General features: G+C 37.7%; 1 protein-coding gene across 3 annotated transcripts in view; it reads left to right on the forward strand.

Annotated features, from left to right (window-relative positions):
• Window positions 1-23,342, forward strand: part of SLC44A1 (solute carrier family 44 member 1) — a 171,425-nt gene that overhangs the window by 72,618 nt on the left and 75,465 nt on the right. For all 3 annotated transcript variants that reach the window (XM_064490367.1, XM_064490366.1, XM_064490365.1), the window contains exon 4: window positions 12,371-12,507. In XM_064490367.1, the coding sequence (XP_064346437.1) occupies window positions 12,371-12,507 (137 nt within the window). The remainder of the gene's footprint in view (window positions 1-12,370; window positions 12,508-23,342) is intronic.

The raw sequence follows: 23,342 nt of genomic DNA on the forward strand, positions 1-23,342 counted from the left end.
AATTTGCATACCAAATTTTGCTTGCAGTTTCAGGAGGGCCACAGATTTCACCCAGGGTAAGACTCTCAACCCTGTACACTCACTTTGGTGATGTCATGCACTCCTAGGGATATGGTTGTCATTTATATGCCGATAATTCCAAAATCTCTCTCGTCCAGATTTCTTTGCTGGAACACTACAGCCAAGTGTCTCGGTCTCTAGGTTCACCCGTGACTCAAACTATCTGAAGCTGGAACATGGTCTTTATCCCGCCATACTGCCCTTCTCCTCCTAAGTCCTCTATCTTACTGAACAGAAGAAGAGCTCAAGCCAGGATGCTTTAGCCATCCTGGTCTAAATCAGAGGCTAAGCATCCTTCTTAATTTCTTCCTTTCCCTCTCAGTATAATCAGTGATCAGGTTTTCTTAATTATGCCTAAATGCTTTTGAAGTCTCCTTTTCATTCCCTCCCACCCTAGACCAAGTTATCATTTCTTGGTAGAGATTCAATAGCCTCCTGATCAGTCTCCTTACTTTCTCTCTTGCTCACCTTTAATTCATTCTCCACATGGCAGCTGGTGAACTCTCAGTGGCTTCCCAGTGTCTTTAGAATGAACTCCAAACTTTCTGACATCTTTAATACCACTTACAAGGCCCTCCATGGTCTAGTTCCAGCTTGCCTGTCCAGCCATCTGTCTGTTGCATCACAGTGCATTTCAGCCATCCTGACCTTTTCCATTTTCTCAGCTATGCCATGTTGTTTCTCAGTTATAAGCCCTCCCGTGCTCTGTTCTCTCCCTGCTCCTGCCTGACCTCTTACTCATTCTTTAAGTCCTGGCTTTAGATTTTCCTTCTTCTGGACTCCTATCCTGATTGTCCATTCATAGGGCCCTTTTGATGCATCCTCTGCTGCCCTCTTTTCTCTGTTAAAGCATTTACACAGAGTTTTGCAATTGCCTCCCTACTCTGAACTGTAAATGCTGAGAAGGGAGACACTTGTTTGTGTTGGTCTCATTTTTCACTGTATCGCTAGTGCTTATTTAGCCCTGCACCTGGCAGAGTATTCAATACATTTCTGTTGAATGAATGAGAGTATTTCCTTCTACCTAAAATATCTTCTTCCTTACCTTCCGTCTACCCCTGCCCCAGTTGGTAAAATCTTACACACTTACCATGCATTTATTAATTCAACAAGTTAGAATGAAGCCTTTTTCTAATTCCAGGCACTATTTTAGGCACTGAAGATTTAGTGATGAATTAGACAGTTAAATACCTCTACCTTCTAGGAGCTGATGCTCTGCTGATGGAGATAGATAACAAACAGATAAATGAGTAAAATATATATTGTGTTATTGAGCGTAAGTGCTGATAGAAACAAATAAAGCAAGAAAGATGGATAAGGCACATCAGATAGAGCATTTTAGATGGGGTGGCCAGGGAAGGCTGCATTGAGAAGGTGACTGTTAAGTGAAGACTTAAAGCAAGTCAGGGAGCTGACAGTAGCCATGCTGCTCTCTGGGGAAGGAACCTTCCAAGCAGACAGAAGTGCAGAGGCCCCAGTGTGAGTGTGCCAGAGTGTTTGAGGGACAGACTGGAGACCAAAGGAGAGTGAGGTCAAATACTCTGAATATCACTGCCTTAATCTGATCCCTGGGCTTCCTCCTTAAAGTTCTTTTTCAGCTCTCGATGCTGTGAATTTACCAGAAAGGGCTGTGAAAGTTTCTCTTCTTAGCAGTGACCTGTGACCAAGGGCTGCAGCAGTGCCGGCAGGGCAGGCTGCCGTGCTGGCGAGGGTTCCGTTGCTGCTTTGGAGGTTGGTGAGGCGCGTGCTTAGGCGTTCCTTTGACAAGCACTGCCTCTCTCTCAGGGCATTTCACCTTTTCCTCATTAGGACTGGGGAGGCAGTGGGAAAGTGGGACACCACTGTCATCAACCTTAGGGGCCAGGCTTCCCACAGTTCACCTTTTCTGTGGTCTAGTCTGTGTCCGTGCAGCTGGAGACATTATAAACATTCTTCGCCTCTCAACCACTATCAAGAGTTACCATTTTGAAGACAGATTGCTGCTCTCAGCTTGTTTCTCTCTCCCCACCCGGTGCCTTTGTTCCAGAAACTTGCTGGCCAGTACAGTTGTAGCTGATCACGTGTTGCACTTACTTGTGTTGGGTTAGGTTGGGTTTCACCACCGTTAGTGTGCTGGCCCCATGGCTCCATCCTTGTGTGACACAGCTCTTTGTGGGGAATTGGGTCCCATCCTGGCTGGGATGACTGGACTTGCCTTGCTGGCACCCCACACAGGAAGTGGGAGGCCTCCTCTGGGCAGGGTTCCACTGTGAGTGGAGTGCAGATCTGGGGCTCTCTGCAGGCTATATTTAGCCATAGCAGAAGCCTCTGCTAGGCTGTCGTGTTTTCCTTTTGGTGTGACTCACTAATGGCAGCACACTCTGTGGAAAGGGGCTATAAATTGTAAATTGATATGAGGTAATAATTGGAAAAATGATCAGACTCCATTTTTATTCCCCTCTGGGGAAAACACGTGTCAGGAATCGCTAAGGCAGAAGGCAACGGAGAGATTTTTCAGCCAGCTTTCCAGTTTTAGTGCTGCAGTGCTTCCATCCTGATTAGAGAGGAGAGAAGCCAAATTCGGCAGGAGGCGGCCAGCAGACCTCGTATCTGCTTGCCACCCTTTGCTCCAAAAAGCCTTGCCGCAGAGAGTTGCCATGGCAGCGGGAGGCAATTTAATGGCAAAGGCTCATCTCCGGAGCAGCGCACTGCTGGTACTCTAGCCTTCCCCTCTCTGGCCTTCAACCCAAGAGGCTGGTCATACCAGGGCATCGCTGTGCCATGGCCATTTGAAAGCATGTTGTCTAATGGAGGAGAGCTGTAAGATGCTCCCCCGTCTAAGGATGGCTCCATCTTCCATCGCCTGCCTCTCCTTGGTGCATAGCCCTTTGATGTCCCATCCTGTAGTCCACCTTCTCAAATCATTTGCAGTTCCTTAGATATGCTCTTTCATGCTTCTGTGCTTTTACAAATGTAGTTTCCTCTGCCTAGAATGTTCCCTTCTCCATCTGTCTGGAAAATTCCTACTGGTTTTCAAAATGCAGCTTATCTCCTGCCTCCTGCTCCATGGTACTTCTTCTAACCCCATATCCTCTGTGCAGAATTACACTATTTCCTCTGCCACCCCAGCCTTGCGATATATCATATGACTTTGAAATTGACTCTATTTTTGTCTTTTCTTCTCTAGACCCTAAGTTACTTGCATTCAAAAGCTATTGTGTGTGTGTGAGTTTTATATCCCCAGGGATCAGCCCAGGAGTGGGCACATAGTAAACACTTACAGTGTTTGTTGAATGAATGAAGTATTTTCATATCAGTCTGTTTAATTCTTGTCATGAGGGTGTAGAGGACCTACACTGTCATGTCCAGGTAGGGCTTTGTCTGTTCTGGGGTCCCAGAGGATTGACCTGACTTAATCAGCTGATTTGATTGCTCTGTAACTCACTTTCCACAGCATTTATTCTTACTTCCCCATTTGAATTGGAATAGCGGTGGTGGAAAGAGCAACACTTGGGAATCAGTCTCCCCAGGGCTCCAGTCAGTGTGGCCCAACTGAGAAGTCACCCTTCCCCCTTGTTGAATTAGGATGTGTGAGGACAGCACCCAACATGCTTTGTGGCCCAAAGTAAGTTCTTGGTAAATCTTGCTGTCTTTGCCCTGTTTTCTATGAGGAAAGTGATGGCAAAATAGAAGTTTGAACTAGGTTTGAACCTTCTCTGGCATCTTTATCTGCATCAGATCCTTCAGTGTTCATCTTGCTCTGCGCACTGCTGTGAAAATCACCCCTTTCTGTGCCCCTTGATCCTTTTCCTGAGCTTCCCTGTGCCCCTTACTTTCCCTCATAGCCCCCATTATTGTCTTTGGTGCATCTGTCCCTTTGAGCTCACTGTGTAGATAGATATTTATTTGGATATCTCTCCTTTCCTGCCTTTTTGGGGATACCTTGCTATGGTATTACAAGAATTTCAGTTTAAAATGAATTTATCTTTTTCTCTCCGATAATTCCCAGACACCACTTCGACTGTAATGTAGGTTTGCACGTCTTTCCTACTGTCTTCTATAATGTTTGCATTGCAGTTTGATCTGAGCATTTTTCTCCCTTCAAAGTTTTTAAGTTCAAAGCTTGCTTAGGCTGCTTTACAATTCTCTCTGCAAATGTGTTCTTCTCTGTATCATGTGATCATGCTGTGTGCATGCTGTATAGGCCAGTGCCTGCAGGTGTCTGGGCTGTTTCGTTTGTGGAGTATTTTTCTGTCTTCTCATTCGCACTTTTGCTATTTTAGTCATTTCCAGCTCCTCTGAAGAATGGGAAGCTTACACAAAGCTGTTTTCAAGTTATTACTAATTCTGGTAAAAGATTCACTGAGGACAGCAGTGATAATTTTCTTTTAACTTAGGTTTGTAGATTACCTATGACAGTGGTTCTCTACCCTGAAAGGATGGAGGCATAGGAGCCAAGGAGTGTAATTAGAGTTGCCTGAGATGCCTTCTCAAAATCCATGTGCCCCATCCCTGTCCCACCGATTTTGCCCAGTGGTAGAGTGGAAGTTGTCTGTTTTAATAAATCTTTCTAGAATATTTTATTTATTGCTTTATTATAAAAAAATTTTTTTTGTGAGGGAGTAATTAGGTTTACTTATTTGTTTTATCTTTAGAGGAGGTCTTGGAGATTGAACCCAGGACCTTGTATGTGCTAAGCATGCGCTCTACCACTTGAGCTATATTATCCTCCCTTTCTAGAATATTTTATAGCTTTTTACCCGGTGTCTCTTGCCCTATCTTAGTTGAAAAGCCCTCATTTGTTGATTTGCTAGTTACAAAAATCTGGTCTGCCAATATCATGCTTATTTCAGAGTTGGTTATTTGTTACATTTCCAAAAAATAAAATTGCCACATATAGTTCATTTTGTTTGAAACTAATGTAAGGATTTATTTATCAGGTTAAGGGCATTTTTCAAATCAAAAGGTAAGGAAATGCAGTTTTAATGAATCCTAAATTTGTTGAATATACGCACTTTTCCTGTCCTTTAAATATTCAGTTAAATACCAATTAGTTAAAATATAATTACTTATAGACATGTTGCTCTGGATTGGATGAACTTCAGAATGCTGGAAGCAATATTCACAGTTAATATAGAACAGTTAAAATGATTAATGGTATTTGTGGGAAATATTTTGAGAATAGAGCAGATTGGAGATAGAGTGAAATTCAGAATCAGAAAGATTAGGTTTTAATTTGTACCTCTGGCACCTACCTACTAGCTCTTTTGGGCCATGTAGTTAGTCCCTTGGGGTCTCAGTTTTGTCCTCTGTGGAAGGTTGAGGCCTCTGTCTCATAAGGTTGTTGTGAGGATCAAATAAAGTCATTAATGTGACAGTTCCCAGCACGAAGACATTCAGTTTAAGTATTAAGTGAATCTAAATCTAACGCATACACATTATTTTAAACCTTGTGTGTGTGTATGTGCACATGTGTTAAGTGAATATGGGAAATGAGTAGGGAATTAAGTTTACTGTGTTCTTAGATTTTGGAGGAGGGTGACTTCTGAGTTTAATGGTGTGAATGTATGTGAGTGTGTTTCCAGAGGATACTGTTTAAAATTATTTTTTTGGTTCTGTTGAACCAAGAGTCTTTCAAACCATATACACAGGATTAAAAAAAAAAGTGCAATATTAATTCTACAGTGTTGCAGTCATTGCAGAATTCTTCTTTCCTTCTTACATTGTTTTCCTTGTGCTAGATCAGTTCTGGAGACCCACTTAGTTCTTACGAAGGCTAATGCCCGAACAGTGATGAATACACCTACACAGATTTTCCTTTCAAATGAAAGCTAAATACTAATATTGTAGTCCTGTTTTATGCCCTTATCAGGAAATGTTGAATTTAGTGCCTTACTGTGAAATGTAAAATTTGTGGAAGGCAAGTAGTTTTCTTAATGATATGAATCACTGAGTATATATACTGCATGTTAGATGCTTTATGTACATTATCAATGATATTACAAGAAACTACAGAATATAAATATATAAAATGTAAGTGTATAAAATATATTTATATGATTTATGATTTGTAATTTGTATATAATATTTATATAATATACTATTCTATATAATTTATATAATATACACTTGTATAATTTATATGTAGTATTTATATAATTTATATTTATAATAATACTTACATATTATATATTACATATATACATATATAAAGTATGCAGCTTTACAGGTAAGGAAACTGAGGCTCAGAAGGATAAATACATTCCCCAAGGTCAGAGAACTATTAAGAAAGAGAACCAGAAAGCAAGCTCAGATTACTCTAACTAACCCAGCTGTGGTATGAGCTGCCTAGTCACTAGGATGAATCAAGGGAGTGTGCTTTAAGGTATAAAAAAAGTTGGAAATAAAGCAGAGGGCACTTCTGGCCGTTGGGGGAGAAGAAGCTTACAGGACAATCAGATAAGGCATCTGTTCTCAGGAAGCTGGAAAAGGCGCTGTCATTGATCCAGCCTGGCCCAGCCTGGCACAGCCGGCTGCAAGACCCTGGAAACCTCTAGCAGTCTCTCTTTTTCCCCTAGCTCTCTTTTTTTTTTTTTTAAACTGTTACGAGATTCTCCAGGTATTTCTGAAGGCGTTGCTTATTGCTTAGAACTGTACACTTAACCCCTCTACCCCAGTTCTACTGTCCAACCCCTCACCCCCAAAGCAGACACAGAAACACACCACAGGGTTGTTGTGAGGATGAATGAGTTCATACGTGTAAGGGGTTTAACACAGTGTCTGCTACATAGTAAGTACTCAATAAATGTTGACTACCATTATTTTTATCGTTAACAGTATTATTATTAGTGGTGGTGGTTGTAGTGGTAGATGATTCAGTGGTTCTAGGACACCTTCCTCAAGGACCAGCGTGTTTCCTGCCCAGGCGCTGGCTTTGTGAAGTTCATTGCACAGAGTCCCAGATGTGGGCATGCTCAGTAAGATGTACAGGACAGACGGAGGGAGGGTCAGTAAGGGAGTGATTGTTTCCACACCAAGTTTGCCAGAAAGTTTTCCCTGGGCCCTAGTTCCTTGTTATCAGTCACAGAAACAGGCCATGAGTCCACTTCCAGACCACACCTTTCTGCCTATTTCTTTTCTTTCCTTTTATCTGCGTAGAACATCAATAGTATTGGAGTAACTAACAGGGCTACAAAGATTTATTTTTTTTAATTTGGTGGTTTGTAGCTAATACTTGGCCTTCATGCTGGGTTCCTGGTCCCCAGCTCCACTGAAGGGTTCAGTGGTTACTCTACCTGCAAAGGCCTCCCTGGTCCCTTGTTACGCACTCCCCCAACGTTTTTTTTCTGTTTAATATTTTTTCTGGTATCCCTGTATATTGTTCATTTCAGCACACGTATTGACTTTAGCTTTTTGCTTTTAACGTTTCTTACCTAATTCTTGTGTTCGGTTATGTTTCCTGATTTGAACTATGTTTTGTATAGCAACAGAATTTAGCAATGTGGAAAAAACTATTGGAAGATACATTATTTCTTAAAACTTTCCACAGACCCAGCAGAATAGAACCCAGGACTAGAGGTTCTTTAACTCTTACCTTAGGAGAAGATATTCCTACTTGTACTCTCTCCCTTGATCCATAACATTAGATTTCGATTATCTTAGTTAATAGTGTTCGGTCCTTACTTTTTTGAGTGGGGCAAATGATAACACCTGCAATCTTTGTCATCTCTTCTACTTTATAACATTAAAAAAGGCTTTAGTGTAATTTCTAATCTTCTCTTTCTTAAAAATATAAATGTACAGGAAACAAAGGATAATTTGGGATTTGGGGATTATTTTGATCATATGAAATGGACTTTTTAATAAACAATATTTATTGTACTTCTCTCAATTCAAAAGGAATTTGCATTTGTTCCAGAAAATAAAATACTAAAAAGTAGAAGAAAAAAATTAAAATCATTTTATTTTTACACCCAGAAATGACTGTAGTTAAACTGTTGCTGTATTTCCCTCTAGTCTACGTTCAACTTTCAGTTTTATGTAATTTTATAATGCATTTTTACAATTATATATTCATTAGCTCAAGTTTATATGTTCTTTAAAAATTTTTTTACTAACACTATAATATTCAGATGAATCAATGAAACAAAATAGGGAGCATAAACCCATGTCCTCTTGCATAGAGGAGTGGCAACACGCAGTGGAAGAAGAGGAAATAATGTTTTAAAGACAGCACTAGGGCAGGTGGTTAATTACTTAGAAAATTAACATAACATCTTTTCCCTCTTTTCCATACACCAAAATGTATCTATGAAACGTTTGAATGGGAATGGGGAGCTACTTCTTGAAGAACAGAAAAGTAGTCAACTAATCACAAAAATAAAACAGAATAGATTTGATGACAAAAATAGAAAACTATTCCAAAAAGAGAGTTGGCAGGTCATGAAAAGTACTTGTATTAGCCTTAACAAAAATTTCCCTTCATACTCTAAAGTGAGTAGCAGAACACCTCAATTTTTTAAATATGCAGAAGATACCAAAAATTCAAAAATACAAATAAACAATGTATGAAGTAATGTTTAAGCTCATCAAAAATACAACTAAAACAGTAAGATACTATTTTTTAACCACTAGAATTTTTTCTTTTCTTTTTAAATTGAGGTATTATTGACCTACAACACTATGTTAGTTCTGGGTGCTCAACATAGAGATTTCATATTTCTATACATTACAAAATGAACACCGTAACAAGTAGTTACCATCTATCACTATACAAAGGTGTTACAGTAATATTGACCATATTCCCCATGCTGTATATACATTTCATTCCTGTGGCTCATTTATTTTGTAGCTGGAAGTTTGTACCTCTTCATCTCCCTCACTTATTTTATTTATTCCCCTCCTTCCCCAACCCCTCTGGAAAGCACCTGTTTGTTCTCTGTATCTGTGAGTATTTTCTGTTTTGTTGTTGTTCAGTTGTTTTCATTTTTAGTTTCCACATATAAGTGAAATCATATGGTATTTGTCTTTCTCTGTCTGACTTATTTCACTTAACATAATACCCTCTAGGTCCATCCATGTTGTTACAAATGGCAAGATTTTATTCTTTCTATGGCTGAGTAATATTCCATTGTGTGTGCATATATGTGTGTGTGTATGTGTATATGTACACACTATATCTTTTATTCATTCATTTAATGACGGGCACTTAAGTTGTGTCCATATCTTGGCTATTGTGAATAATGCTGTAATGAACGTAGGGGTGCATATATCTTTTTGAATTAGTGTTTCTGTTTTGTTTTGGGGTTTTTTTGGAAAAGTACCCATAAGTGGAATTGCTGGATCATACGGTAGTTCTTTTTTAAATTTTTTGAGGACCCTCTATACTATTTTCTAGTTTCAGACTGTTGTGGTCAGAAAACATGCTTGATATGATTTCAGTCTTACGTTTATTGAGATTTGTTTCATGGTCGAGCATGTGGTCTATCCTAGAGAATGTTCTATTGCACTTGAAAAGAATGTGTATTCTGCTGCTTTTAGGTAGAATGTTCTATGTATACCTACTAAGTCCATTTCATTTAATTTGTCTTTTAAAGCCAATGTTTCCTTACTGATTTTCTGTCTGGATGATCTGTCCATTTATATAAGTGGGTGTTAAAGTCCTCTACTGTTACTGTGTTACTGTCAATTTTCCCCTTTATATACTAATATTTGCTTACATATTTAAGTGCTCTTATGTTGGGTACATATATATTTACAGTAATATCTGCTTCTTGAATTGATCCTTTGATTGTTATGTAATATCTTTCTTTGTCTCTTGTTACAGTCTTTGTTTCTAAAGTTTGTTTTGTCTAATATAAGCATTACTGCCCCAGCTTTCTTTTTGTTTCCATTTACATGGAATACATTTTTCTATTTCTTCACTTTCAGTCTGTGTGTGTCTTTAGTTCTGAAGTGTGTCTCTTGTAGACATCATATATAAGGGTTTTTTTTTTTATTCATACAGCCACTCAATGTCTTATGATTAGAGAATTTAGTCCACTTATATTTAAATAATTATTGACAGGTGTATGCTTATTGCCATTTTGTTAACTGTTTTCTGGTTGTTTTTTTAGTTGTATTTTGTTGCTTCTTCCTTTGCCCTCTTCCCTTGTGATCTGATGACTATTTTTGTTTTATGTTTGGATTCCTTTCTCTTGTGTGTGTGTATCTATTATAGATTATTGATTTGTAGTTATGAGGTTTATATGTAACAACGTATATTTACACATGATTATTTTAAGTTGATGATCTCTTAGGTTCAAAGACATTCTAACTACCCTGCCATCTTAATCCCACACCCCCAGCAATGTTTAATGTTTTTGGTGGGTGAGCCTGGGTCCTGTCGCAGTGGCAGCAGGTCTCAGACAGTCCAGACAGTCCAGGGTTTAATGCTGACCTGCTATTGGGCAAGGCTGTGTCCTGGCATGGGTGGCTGCACAGTTTGGTCAGTCGTTGGGCTGGTGCCAGCCCACTGGTGGATGGTATTGGATCCTAGGGTGGCTCTCTGTGGTGCATGGAGCTGGTGTTGGTCCAATGGATGGTAGGGTTGAGTCCTCACTTGCTGAAGTGGGTCTCACTCAGGCTTATTTCAAATTACTGTCTCTGCACTGGGTTTGGGAGCACATGAGATTTTGTGTATGTTGTTTAAGAGTGGTGTCTGTTTCCTACAGCCCTCTGACTCTCCTTTCCTCTGTACAAACCTTGGTGGCCTTCAAAGCCAGATGTTTTGGGGGCTTGTCTTCCAGGTACAGGGTCTCTGAGATAGGGGCCTAGTATGAGTCTCAAATCCTTCTCTCCTTAGGGAGAACCTCTGCAATTGTGATTTTCCTCCCATTTGTGGGTCACCTACCCAGGGATGTGGATCTTGCCTGTACCTGTACCTCGTCCGTGCCCCACTACTCATCTCACTGTGATTCCTTCTTTATGTCTTTAGCTGTGGAAAATCTTTTCTGCTATTCTTCAGGTTATTCTCATCAATAGTTGCTCTGTAAATAGTTGTAATTTTGGTGTGTCCATGGGAGGAGGTAAGCTCAGGATCTTCCTACTCTGCCGTCTTGGCCACACCTTGTGTGTGTGTGTGTGTGTGTGTGTGTATTCATTTTTATAATTATATACTTTATCTGCATCTATTGAGATGGTCATGTGATTTTTGTACTCTCTTTTGTTGATGTGGTGTATCACATTGATTGATTTGTGTATGAGCTATCCTTGTGTCCCTGGGATGAATCCAACTTGATCATAGTGTATGTTCTTTTTTATGCATTGTGGGATTTGGTTTGCTAGTATTTTGTTGAGACTTTTTGCATCTATGTTCATCAAAGAAATTGGCTTGCAATTTTCTTTTTTGGTAGTGTCTTTGTCTGGTTTTTGTATCAGGGCGACGATGATTTCATAGAATGAGTTTGAGAGTGTTCCCTCCTCTTCAGTCTTTTGGAAGAGTTTGGAAAGGATTGGTATAAATTCTTCTTTGTATGTTTGGTAGAATTCCCCAGTAAAGCCATCTGGTCCTAGACTTTTGTTTGCAGGAAATTTTTTTTTATTACTGATTCTGTTTTACTTCTAGTGATCAGTCTGTTCAAATTATCTATTTCTTCTTGATTCAGTTTTGGTGGGCTGTGTGTTTCTTCTAGGTTGTCCAATTTGTTGCCATATAGCTGTTCATACTCTTTTTTTCTTTTTCTCATTTTCTTTAGTGTCGGTTATAATTTCTCCTCTTTGATTTCTTATTTTGTTTGTGTCCTCTCTCTTTGCTTCTTGGTGAGCCTGGCCAGAAGTTTCTTGATTTTGTTTACTCTTTCAAAAACACAAGCTCTTGGTTTGATTAATTTTTCTATTGTCTTTTTAGTCTCTATTTTGTTTATTTCCTCCCTGATCTTTATGTAATTATACACTTCATATATGATTATATATTCATTAATTGAAGTTTATGTATAAAATATAATTCATGTTATATAACAGCATTCCAGTAATTTTTTGGTACAACTTTGTCAAAACAATTTAAAAATTAATTATTAAAAAAACTAAAATACATAATTTCTGATTATAAAATACACATAGATCATAAATAATGTGAGTCCTATAATTCCTCAATCCCCACTGTTAATATATTTGTAAGCAGTTTTTTTTAAAATTCATGTATGAGTAGATTGGTGAAATATTTGTTCATTTGTGATTAATTTGTGATGGAAGACGGAATACAATGTTCTTTGCTCTTAGGCTTATTCAAATATGCAGTGAACCAGACTATGTTTTGTGAAATAATATTTCAATATTTTTCTTCATGCTCTAGGTATGTATTCTTTTTGGATCCATGCAATCTGGACTTGATAAACCGGAAAATTAAGTCTGTAGCACTGTGTGTCGCAGCATGTCCAAGACAAGAACTGAAAACCCTAAGTGATGTTCAGAAGTTTGCAGAGATAAATGGTGAGACATTAGGCCCTCCGAGTATATACCCTAATCACTTACTTTCACTATTAAATAATATGTGTTTGCCTTTCAATATAAATTTGTTGTAGTGTTAAATAAATCATCAAAGAATCTTAGAAGAAGAGAAGTGAAAGTACTTTTGAACTTCTTGATACAAAATATTACAGTCACCTAGGGAGCTCGTTGAAACTGCAGATTCCTGGGCCACACCCAGGGAAATTCTAATTCAGTAAGGCTTTGGGCTCTGGAAATGTGTTTTTTGTTTTTTGGTTTTTTTTTTTTTTTTAACAAATATTTCAGGTGATTTTGATGTAGCCTGCTTGAGTATTTGGGAATTATTAGACTACTCTATGTGAAATGTTGGGTTTTTCTTCTTCTTTCTAAGTGTAAGTTAACAATATTTCAATTAGTCTATTTTATTTTTACCCTTGGATAACAGTATAATATGTATCTATTATTAGAAATTTGAAAAGTTAAGAAAAAGTAATGAAGAGGTTAAAACCAAAATTCCACCATTTTTTAATGTGTTGGTGTATATATAATTTTGTGTCTTGCTTTTTTAATTAAATATTATGTCTTAACCATTTTTGTAAGAAATAAGTTTTTAGACACTTTGAGGTTAAACATACGGGAATTAGCTGAGAAAACAAGCACAGTCCATTTCCTGAGCTCTAGCTCTTTCTCTTGGGTTGCTGATCTCCAGGTGCTTTCCTCAGCTCCAAATGACTCACATCAGTTCTCTTCAGAGAATTTTTTTTTAAATCTCTCTTCGTAGAGGGCTGCATACTGATAGTCCTTCAAGCCTGTATTTTTCCATGAGGTTTTGTGTTTGTATTTTGTGTGTAAGAATCCTCGGAGCTGTCTCAGCCCTGCCCAAAGTCGCAGGCTAGTTCTAGCCTTGGAATAAGGGCTGACTCGGGCCTCCACCTGGTGTAACTGCTGGCTGGGTGGAGAAACAGCCTGGGGCATAGCAATACACACACCTGCGTGGCTCCAGAGGGTTTCAGATGTGGGTGCTAGCCTTCTGAGGGCAGAAGGACTGCAGCCTCCGGACTGGTAGTTTTCCTGTTCCATCGCTGTGTGCCCTCAGCATAAGATAGTGGGAAGAGCATGGGATTGATTCGGATCTGAATTCTGATTCTGCCTCTGTCATTGAGTGGCTCTGTAATGAGGGACAGAAAGTGTAGCTTCTCTGAGCCTAGATTTCCTCATTTGAAAAAAATGTAGATTTAAAATAATGCCCCTCTCTTAGGTTGTTGTGAGGATTAAATGAAATGATGAATGAAGAATATTGGGCACTTGGTGGGCACTGAATAAAGAGGTGCCAGCTACTCTCTGAGATCTCATTTTCTAGCCTCACAAGATGATATCCTCACATGTGTTGATTTGCTGAGTCTGATACCAGAACTATCAGCTCTGTTGTTATTAAGTTTCTTAAGGATGAGTGAGTTATTCCTTAAGGGTTTTCCTAAAATATTAGACAATGTGAGCATACACAGTGTACTTTGGGACGTGGTATCATTGAGTGGTTAAGATTATGGGCTCTGGAGCCAGATTATCTGGGTTTAAGTGTTGGTCATACTACTTAACAGCCGTGAGACCCTGTGCAAGTTGTTTTATCTCTCCATACTTCAATTCCCCATCTATGAAACAGGGATAATATTTGTACCTAAACTACCTCGAAGACTTGTTACGAGGAGTTAATGCATAAAAAATGATTAGAACAGTGTTTGACAAATAAAAGTTGTTCCAAAAAAGAAGTGTTGACCACTGCTGTTATGTTGTTTTTGTTCTTGTTGTTGTTATTACTATTTTTCTACCAATGAACTGTAATACCCTTTCCACCTCCAGTCTCTTTCTAACTTCTAGCTCCCTTTCTAACTAATAGCTGCCATATTAATATTCTTAACAGCTTCAATCCTGTTAGTCTCTTCCTCAGAAATCAGTGGTAAAAAAAAAATCTGTATGTCTTACTCTGGCATTCAGAATTATTATCTAGTAAGGAACTCCCTCCTACCATGTTCTCTTGGACCTACTGGATGTGAGTCTTGGTCCGTTGAACCTGACATGTCATCAGGAGGACAAGAAGCGAGCTAGTTCCTTGTCGGCTGCATTGCCTGTGGTGATGCTCCTTTGGGAAGAAATGCCCCTTGTTGCCCTGCTTTCATGCTTTGTTTCCAGGCCCCTGTCCTTGTAAGTGAGTGTGATACTGAGTATAGCCTATTAAGATCCTGTTAAGAAGACCCTTCTGATGAGTTTTGCAGCTTTGTTTTACCCATCATGTCTTGTACAAAGTAGGTATTCAAGAATATTAATGAATAAGCATTATTTCAGAAAAGCAGAACTTTTGGTTTTGTTCCTGGCTACAAAGGCACGCTTAGACTTTTGAGGCAGCTGTTTGCAAAATAAGTTAACGGATTAGGCATTTTAAAAAAAGTAATAATAATGGCAGCATCAAGAAGCACAGCAAAGGGGGGTGGAGAAAATAATAATTTTAGAAGGCAAGTAGAAAATTACAAAATTATGTTAGAGAGGGAGCCTTTGGTGCAGGGGCCTAAACACCTTAATTTTAACAGCAACCTGAAGTGGAAATTTCTGAGTTTCTCAAAAGAATCTATACTGTTCTTTAGATTGGTGACTTAAAACTGGTGGTACAAATTGATTTGGAAGCAGATGATTTTTATTTGTTATCTATGTCCATTTGTTGTTACGGCCATATTTCTGTTAGAAAATACACAGCTCTTTGACTTCAAATATATGGATCTCAATCATTAATTTCAAAGAGGAGTATCTTTAAGAGATAATTTAGGTTTAAGTGGGAAATTTCCAAATCTGTAAGAGAATTAAAAGTCCATGAAAGAGCCATCCTGCATGAGCAAACTTTAAAGCTCCCAGAAGAAAACATAAGGGAAAGCTTCTTCACTTTGGACTTGGCACTAATTTATTGGATGTGAACCAAAAGAATAGGCAACAAAAGAAAAACTAGGTAAATTGGACTCATCAAAATTTAAAACTTCTGTGCCTCAAAGGTACAATCAACAGAGTGAAAGGCAACCCATGGAATGGGAGAAAATATTTGCAGTCTTGTGTCTCTGATAAGGGGTTGATATCCAGAGTATATGAAGAACTCTTACAACTCAACAACAAGAAAAAAAACATACAGCCTGATTTAAAAAATAGGGAAAGGACTTTAGTAGACCTTTATCCAAAGATGTATGGATGGTCAGTAACAAGAATGTGAAAAGATGCTGAACATCACTGATCAGAAGGGAACTGCAAATTAAAGCCACAGTGAGATACCACCGCACACTCATTGGGATGGCTACTGTAAAAACAACAACAAAACCCAGAAAATAACAAGTGTTGGTGAGGATATGGAGAAATTGGAATCCTTGTGCACTGTTGGTATGAGTGTAAAATGGTGTATCTGCTATGGAAAACAGTATGAGTTTTCTCAAAAAATTTTAAATGGAATTACCACAGAGGATTTTTGGGGCAGTGAAAGTACTTTGTATGATACTATAATAATGGACATGTTATTTTGTATTTGTCCATGCCCATAGAATGTATAGCACCAAGAGTGAACCCTGATGTAAGCTGTGGACTTTGGGTGATTATGATGTGTCAGTGTAGGTTTATCAGTTGTATCAAACCTACCACTCCGGTGGGAGAATGTTGACAATGGGGGGAGGCTATGCGTATTTGGTGGGTATGAGGTATGTGGGGGGACCTCTGTACCTTCCTCTCAGTTTTTCTGTGAACCTAAAAGTGCTCTAAAAAAATTAAATCTTTGAAGAAAATTTGATTGCTATTTGAACCGTAAATCCCACTTTTAAGCATATACCCAAAAGAAAAAAGATTTCAAAGAGATATTTGCACACTCAGGTTCACTGCAGCAATATTTTGCCAACAGATGGAAGCAACCTAAATGTCCATTGACAGATGAATGGAGAAAGAAAATGTGGTAGATACATACAATGGAATATTAGTCAGTCTTAAAAAATAAGGAAATCCTCTCATATGCTATTAAATGGATGAACCTTGAGGACATTATGCAAGGTGAAGTAAGCCAGTAACAAAAAGACAAACGCTGCATGATTATACTTACATGAGGTATCTAAAGTGGTCGGACTCCGTAAATGTAGAATGATTGTTGCTAGAGGTTGGGGGGAGGGGGAAATGGGAAAATGGTGTTTAGTGGATATAGAGTTTCAGTTTTGGAAGATGAAAAATTTCTAGAGATCTGTTGCACAATAATGTGTATATAGTTAACACTACTGAACACTTAAAAATGGTTAAGATGGTATATTTTATGTTACATGTTTTTATCACTTTTTTTAAAATAAGAAAATTCTGACAAATGCCACAATATGGATGGACATTGAAGACATTATGCTAAATGAAACAAGCCAGTCACAAAAGGACAAATACTTTATGATTCCCTTATATGAGATACTTAGAGTAATCCAGTTCACAGAGACGGAAAGCAGAATGGTGGTTGCCAGGGGCTGTGGGGTGAGAGAAATGGGAAGTTACTGTTTTATATGTAAAGAGTTTCAGTTTTGCAAGATGAAGAGATCTGGATATGGATGATGATGATGGTCGCACAACATTGTTAACGTGCTTAATGCTTAACAAAATTTTTATTTTGTGTATTTTACCGCAATTTAGAAGTTCCTGAAAGAGAAGAAATAGAAAACAAACTTATGGTTATCAAGGGGGGAAGGGGGTTGGCAGGGCTAAATTGAGAGTTCAAGATTTGCAGATACAAACTATTATATACAAAGTAGATAAACAAGTTTATACTGTATAGCGCAGGAAACTATATTCAATATCTTGTAGTCACCTATAATGAAAAGGAATATATGTATGTACATGTATGACTGAAGCATTATGCTGTACACCAGAAATTGACACAACATTGTAACTGACTATACTTCAATTAAAAAAAAAATTTCCTGAAAGAGAAAGATCCTGTTTTGGGTAGTCACTTTTTAAATGATCATTTAAACCTCATTTTAAAATGCAAGGTAAAATAGCATTTTTCTTACCAGAATGAAAAGATAATATAAATCGTTCTCAGAGTTTTAAGTTTCCATGACAACATTTGAAGGTACTTTTTAGCACTTAACCATCCATTCGTGTGAACTTTTATTACCTCTGCAAATTGTTTAAAATCTTTATAAGGGAAAGCTCTTGGTTCTTGTAGTAATGTAAGAGATGCATTTATTAGAAAAAAATAATATTTCCTCAATTCTTTGTTTCTTTTAGACAAGAAAGAGGAATTTTCTTGGACACTTAAGTTTGTGGGGTGCTTCTGTCAAGTATGTCTGACTAGAATAGAAGGCTTGGAGGAAATAGCTGGAAATTAGATTGGTTATGCGGAGATGCTGCCATATTACAAAGAGCTTTAAAAGGCAGAAGACTTCAGATGAATGTAAAAGTCTAAGTTCTAGTTCATGACTTGAGTGGTAGGTTTACAAATGTGCATTTTATTATTATGGTTCATAGTTTATATGTGACACAAAAATCATAAATATATGATGCTAGAGAATAAAACAATTTAACAATTGCCTTTAAAGAGTCAGAGTTGCCAGATACCATAAGCACTCAGTATGAAACTTCTTTGGCTCTTTGTTTATCGTCTGGCTGCAGTAGTGCATGAGTTTCCTAGGGGCAGGATCATGCTCTATTCATCTCTGAATATCCAAGCCTGAATGTAGGACCTCACATAGCAGCTATTCATGTTTTTTGAAAGAATGATAGACTGAATTTCCCTCTTCATCTCTATTGCCACTTAATAATTTCTCATTCTCTCAACACATTTTATCGTTTGCTCAATTCTGCATCCATGTGAGTTGCCACCAGCAGGTAAATTGTTTAGCTTCTGTCTGACTAGAGTTGCTGTGAAATCAGTTCTCTTTATTCATCTCTAAATAATTCATCTTCCTCACTCATTTATCTCTCTTACACACACTCTCCAAGTGATTATTCATGCCTTTTCTTCTCTTAAGCTTTCTTTTTTTTTTAACATTTTTTATTGATTTATAATCATTTTACAATGTTGTGTCAAATTCCAGTGTTCAGCACAATTTTTCAGTTATTCATGGACATATACACACTCTTTGTCACATTTTTTTTCTCTGTGAGTTATCATAACATTTTGTGTATATTTCCCTGTGCTATACAGTGTAGTCTATTCTACAATTTTGAAATCCCAGTCTATCCCTTAAGCTTTCTTGTTCTTCCTCTTTCCTAACCTTATGCCCTACAGAGAAAACTGAAACCATCTGGTGAGAGCTCCCATCTGAGTTCTTATTTTCAGCAGAGCATGAATCCACCAATTTTCCTGCCCTCCAGCTTCTGATTAACAGATTTCTTTCCTCCTTTATTATCATTTCTGAAAGCTCAAATAATGTATACATTGTTAGGGGAAAAGGAATCACTCTCCCTCTGAAGCTCACTTTAGCTTTACATGAGACCTTCGTCTCAGCCCAGCTAGACCATGACAGGTGGTAAAGGGAAGGGAGGATAAAGTCTGCTCAGATAATTCTTCCTGTCCTCTCCCCTCTCCCTAATTCTGGCTCTACTAATCATCTCTGGCCCATAGTCCAGTCTACACTGTACTCCACTGTCGCCGTGTTCAGCATGGGCATCTGTGTCTGTACAGTTAAATCAGACTTGAGCCCTGCATTTTGTTTCAGCATATCATGTATTGGTGCACTTTGTGCCGTACACTGTGGCAGATGCTTTTCATGTGGTTATATTCTTTCCACGTGCAGTCTACATTCTAAACAGAAGTTTAGAAATGAGAATCCCCTGTAAGTTGGGGGCTGACTGTGTGTTTTCAGTTGGTATTAATATTTTACATGGAATTCCTTATTATCTTTTGTATTACTCTTATCAAACTATAACATGATGTATATTTTGTTTTCCATAACACAATAGTACAATGGCAGAGATCTTATTTTCCTTTTGTTTGTGTCCCATTTATAGTGTGTGAAAAAGCACCCCCATTTAAGAGTGCTCCTTTAGTGTGCTGTATTTTGTATAAATTCTGAGAGCTTTATGACAGCCATTTGGACCATGTTCACATTTTGAGTAGAGCCATACATTTTAGTGCTTTCTCAGTGGTCACCGATGAAAACTTTGAAAGGCTGTGTGATCCATCCAGATAAAGTATGTGAATACTAATAAGGCTTTTGATTATTGTTATCTAGTTGTGAGGTTTAGAATCAGTATGAGTAGACGATCAGATTATTACCGTCTTTCTTACCAGTCAGTAACACTGTAACCTAATCCACAGGGTTAATATGGATTCTTTTTGGCCACAGTGAATCAGAAGGTTGGACTTGATATCATTTATAAATGAATGAAATGAACAACCCTAGCAACTGGTTTAATTGCCTCTAAGGCAGAGACCAGCAAGGGAAACCTGATTGTTAAAAAAGGAAGTAAAAAATCCTTAAATTTGTTGATGGAATTTTAAGTTCTTCCTTTAGTCAACAAATAATTAATTAGTTCTCATTAAGTATGTGCCAGAGAGACAAAAACAAGATGTAGTCTCCATGTTTTAGGAGCTTGCATTAGAGTAGATGGTCCAACTTCTCTTTGTCCTCCACAGTACCTAGTGGAAGTCTTGTACATAGATGTCCAGAGTTAATTCACTCAGCAAATACTTGTTGTGTGCCCAGTATGTGCCAGTAGTGGTTGATAGATGATGTCATATCTCCAACCAATTAGTGTTGCTTCTTGAGAATTGCCAACATGTCCATGCTATTCATTGGTTACTAGAAATTGAAATTGGAAAATTGTCTTGCTTTCTTCCGGCATATAAATGTATAACGCTTTCCTAATTGGAGAGAAAGGGATTAAGTTCATTGAACTTAACATAGCATTGTAATTTGTTTTTTCATAATGAAAACTTCTGCATTGAAAGATTTTCTTTTTTATTAACTACAGTCTTCTAAAGCATGCTTTTTAAGGAATCTTTTCCCCTTAACTTTAGTGTATCCTACAAATTTTACTGTGATAGCAAGTTAAACAAAATTTTAGAACAAGAATCAGCCCCCAACTTACCAACTCTTTGTTTCAAATAATTTGATGTTTTAGACCAGTGGTGCTTGACTAAGGGCAATTTTGCACCTGCCATTGATGCCTGTACACCCCCAGGACATTTAGTAGTGTCTGGAGACATTTTTGATGGTCACAACTGGGTGAGGGGTTACAGGGAGCTGCTGGCATCTAGTGGATAAAGACCAGAGGTGCTGCTAAACATCCTGCAGATGCACAGGACAGCCCCCTATAGCCAAGAATTGCCTAACCCAGAATGTCAGTGCCACAGTTTAGAAATTTTGTTTTAGATAGTATATTTTGTAGTGAATAGTGAAAATTATATAAACATTATATATAACATGTAACACCAAAATATGAGATTAAAAATAAGTCTTTCTTTTTCTTTCTTTTTCTTTTTAAATCAGGTTGTCTGTTTTATTCAACAGATGGCTTTTGAGTACTGTCTGTGTGCCAGGAGTTAGGAGTTCTTGATATTTTGAAGACATATGGTCCCAGTTCTCAAAGAGCTCACATTCTAAAAATAGAGATGATATATAAACTAAAAAATTGCATGATAATATGCTAAGTTTTATAACAGAGCTAAGCAGAAATTAGCTTGCCTTGGGTGCATCAGAGAAGACTTGATGAAGGAGATGAAGCTTGAGTAGTTTGTTGAAATTCTGCTCAAACTTTGAACATTCACTCAGATGCTAATTAAGAAAGGACAGCCCAAGCAGAGGGGACAGCATATGAAAAAGCCTGGATGCTTGTTAAACAGGAAGAATTGTAGGTAGTTTATTATATGAGGCTGTAGTTTTTGGGAGAGACCTGCTTTAAGAGGGCCTTGAAGCCAAGGAGTTTGGAATTTGCCCTGAGGGGCTGGGGTGTGATACAACTAATGACCAGTTTTCAGAAATCATTCTGATGGTTGTATACAGCATGGAGGTGAGAAACCCTTCGGGAGGGTAGTTTAACTGACCCAATAAGAGGTCATGATGGTCTGAGATAAAACAGAAAAGTCTGATTGTCAGGACTTGGTATGTTGAATGTCTTGAATCCTGTGGGTAAATAAAGAAGGTAGAAGATGACTTCCACGCTTCATCTTGGGGATTTCATGGATGGTGGAGCCATTAACCAGGGTAGAATAAACATGGGAGGGGGCAGAGCAGATTTGGAGAGTGAGTGATGAAATTTATTTTTAAACGTGTTATTTTTGCAGTATCTGTGGAACATATGGTTTTTGAACTTAATTGAATACATGTCTGATTATGATTATCAGGAATGACACAGAAGAAGTATTGTGACCTAGGAGTAAAGAATTCTAAGTTTGCCAGTGTTGGCTTTTAAGGCCTTGGAAGTATGACTTACTTTTTTCATCTGTAATATTTTGAGCATGGTGATGGAAACATATCTTTTAGGGGAGTTGTTATAAGTGATATTGAGCAAAAGAATAAATAATTGACTATTATAAGGCATTTGAAATATTACGTAGTTAAACATTCTGGGGGCTATAGCAATCGTTTACCAAGATAAATGTTTTTATACCCAAGTTAGGTTCCTAAGATAACTCATTTTGATGGCCTTTGAATAACACTGGCTGAGTTGCATGGATTGCCTCTGGTGTGGTTTAGATAAGCTTTTGTTTTTTGTTTTAGACTTTTCATTACTCTAGCATGGTTTTTCCCTGCTTTTTGCATTTGAAGAAAACCATTGTCTTGCTGTTTATAACCAAACATCGTGGGCTAAATATTGTTTATACTGCTACTATTACAAAGATAAAATAGATACTGCCTTAAAAGTGTTCACAGAAAATGCATTAGCTAATAAACATGAAAAGAAAAATGATTGTAAAACATTGGCCATTTCTGGGTTGTTTTAATGTTCTTCACTGAGGATTCTCTGTCCATCAACCCTTTGAACAGGAAGCAATATAAGGCTTCTTCTGATTGTTACTACTAACACACTGTAAAGATCTTTTCCCTTTAATCTGTTTAGTACAGGATCTATTTAGTACTGGCCTGTGTCCCAGAATACCATCAGAGATAAGGCTATTATCCTTTCATTGAGCATTATCCTGGGAAAGTCTTTATAAAATTGAACTCTATTGCACCTGCTGACCTCCTTTTTTAAATGAAAAAAGGGTGGGGATGGAGATTATGTTCACTGAATTCAGATGGAGCAGTGTGTTTGACAGAATGGACACAAAATGCTTTAGTTAGGGCCTTTTATATTGTGCAAATCGATTCCATCTTGGACTCTGAAAGAAGTAAGTTGACAATTCAGATCAGGAAGTTGATGAGCACGTTGGGTGCTCTGCAGTTACTGGCACCGTTGCTATTTTTTCACGAGCAATTCTATAATGGGACTCCCAGCCATTACAGAATTAATCTAAAATGTTTCTTGCCATTGCTGTCATGTTTTCTCTAGAAGTGCTATAAATAGAATCTAGTGGCATTATCTTTAAACATGAAAGCCTGATTTTACAAGAGTTACATATTAAATATTCATGCTTAACTTAAAAAATTAAGTCATTAAAATGGAAGAGAATGATCAAAAACAGTTTCAGAAACTTAGTTTCTTACTGAGTCTATCTTAAGCTAAAGAACCTTGAGGAACAGTGCCATGTAACTTTCAAATATCTCTTTAAATTTTACACTGTCAAATTACTTGAATAATTTTTATATAAAATAGATGCTACATGTACTTACGTAAACATGCTATTGAGAACCACATATTCAAATACTTAGCAAGTCGGTTTCTGGTTTTGGGGCAGCATT

Source organism: Camelus dromedarius, chromosome 10 (genome assembly GCF_036321535.1).
Source record: "Camelus dromedarius isolate mCamDro1 chromosome 10, mCamDro1.pat, whole genome shotgun sequence".
Classification (NCBI taxonomy): Eukaryota; Metazoa; Chordata; class Mammalia; order Artiodactyla; family Camelidae; genus Camelus; species Camelus dromedarius.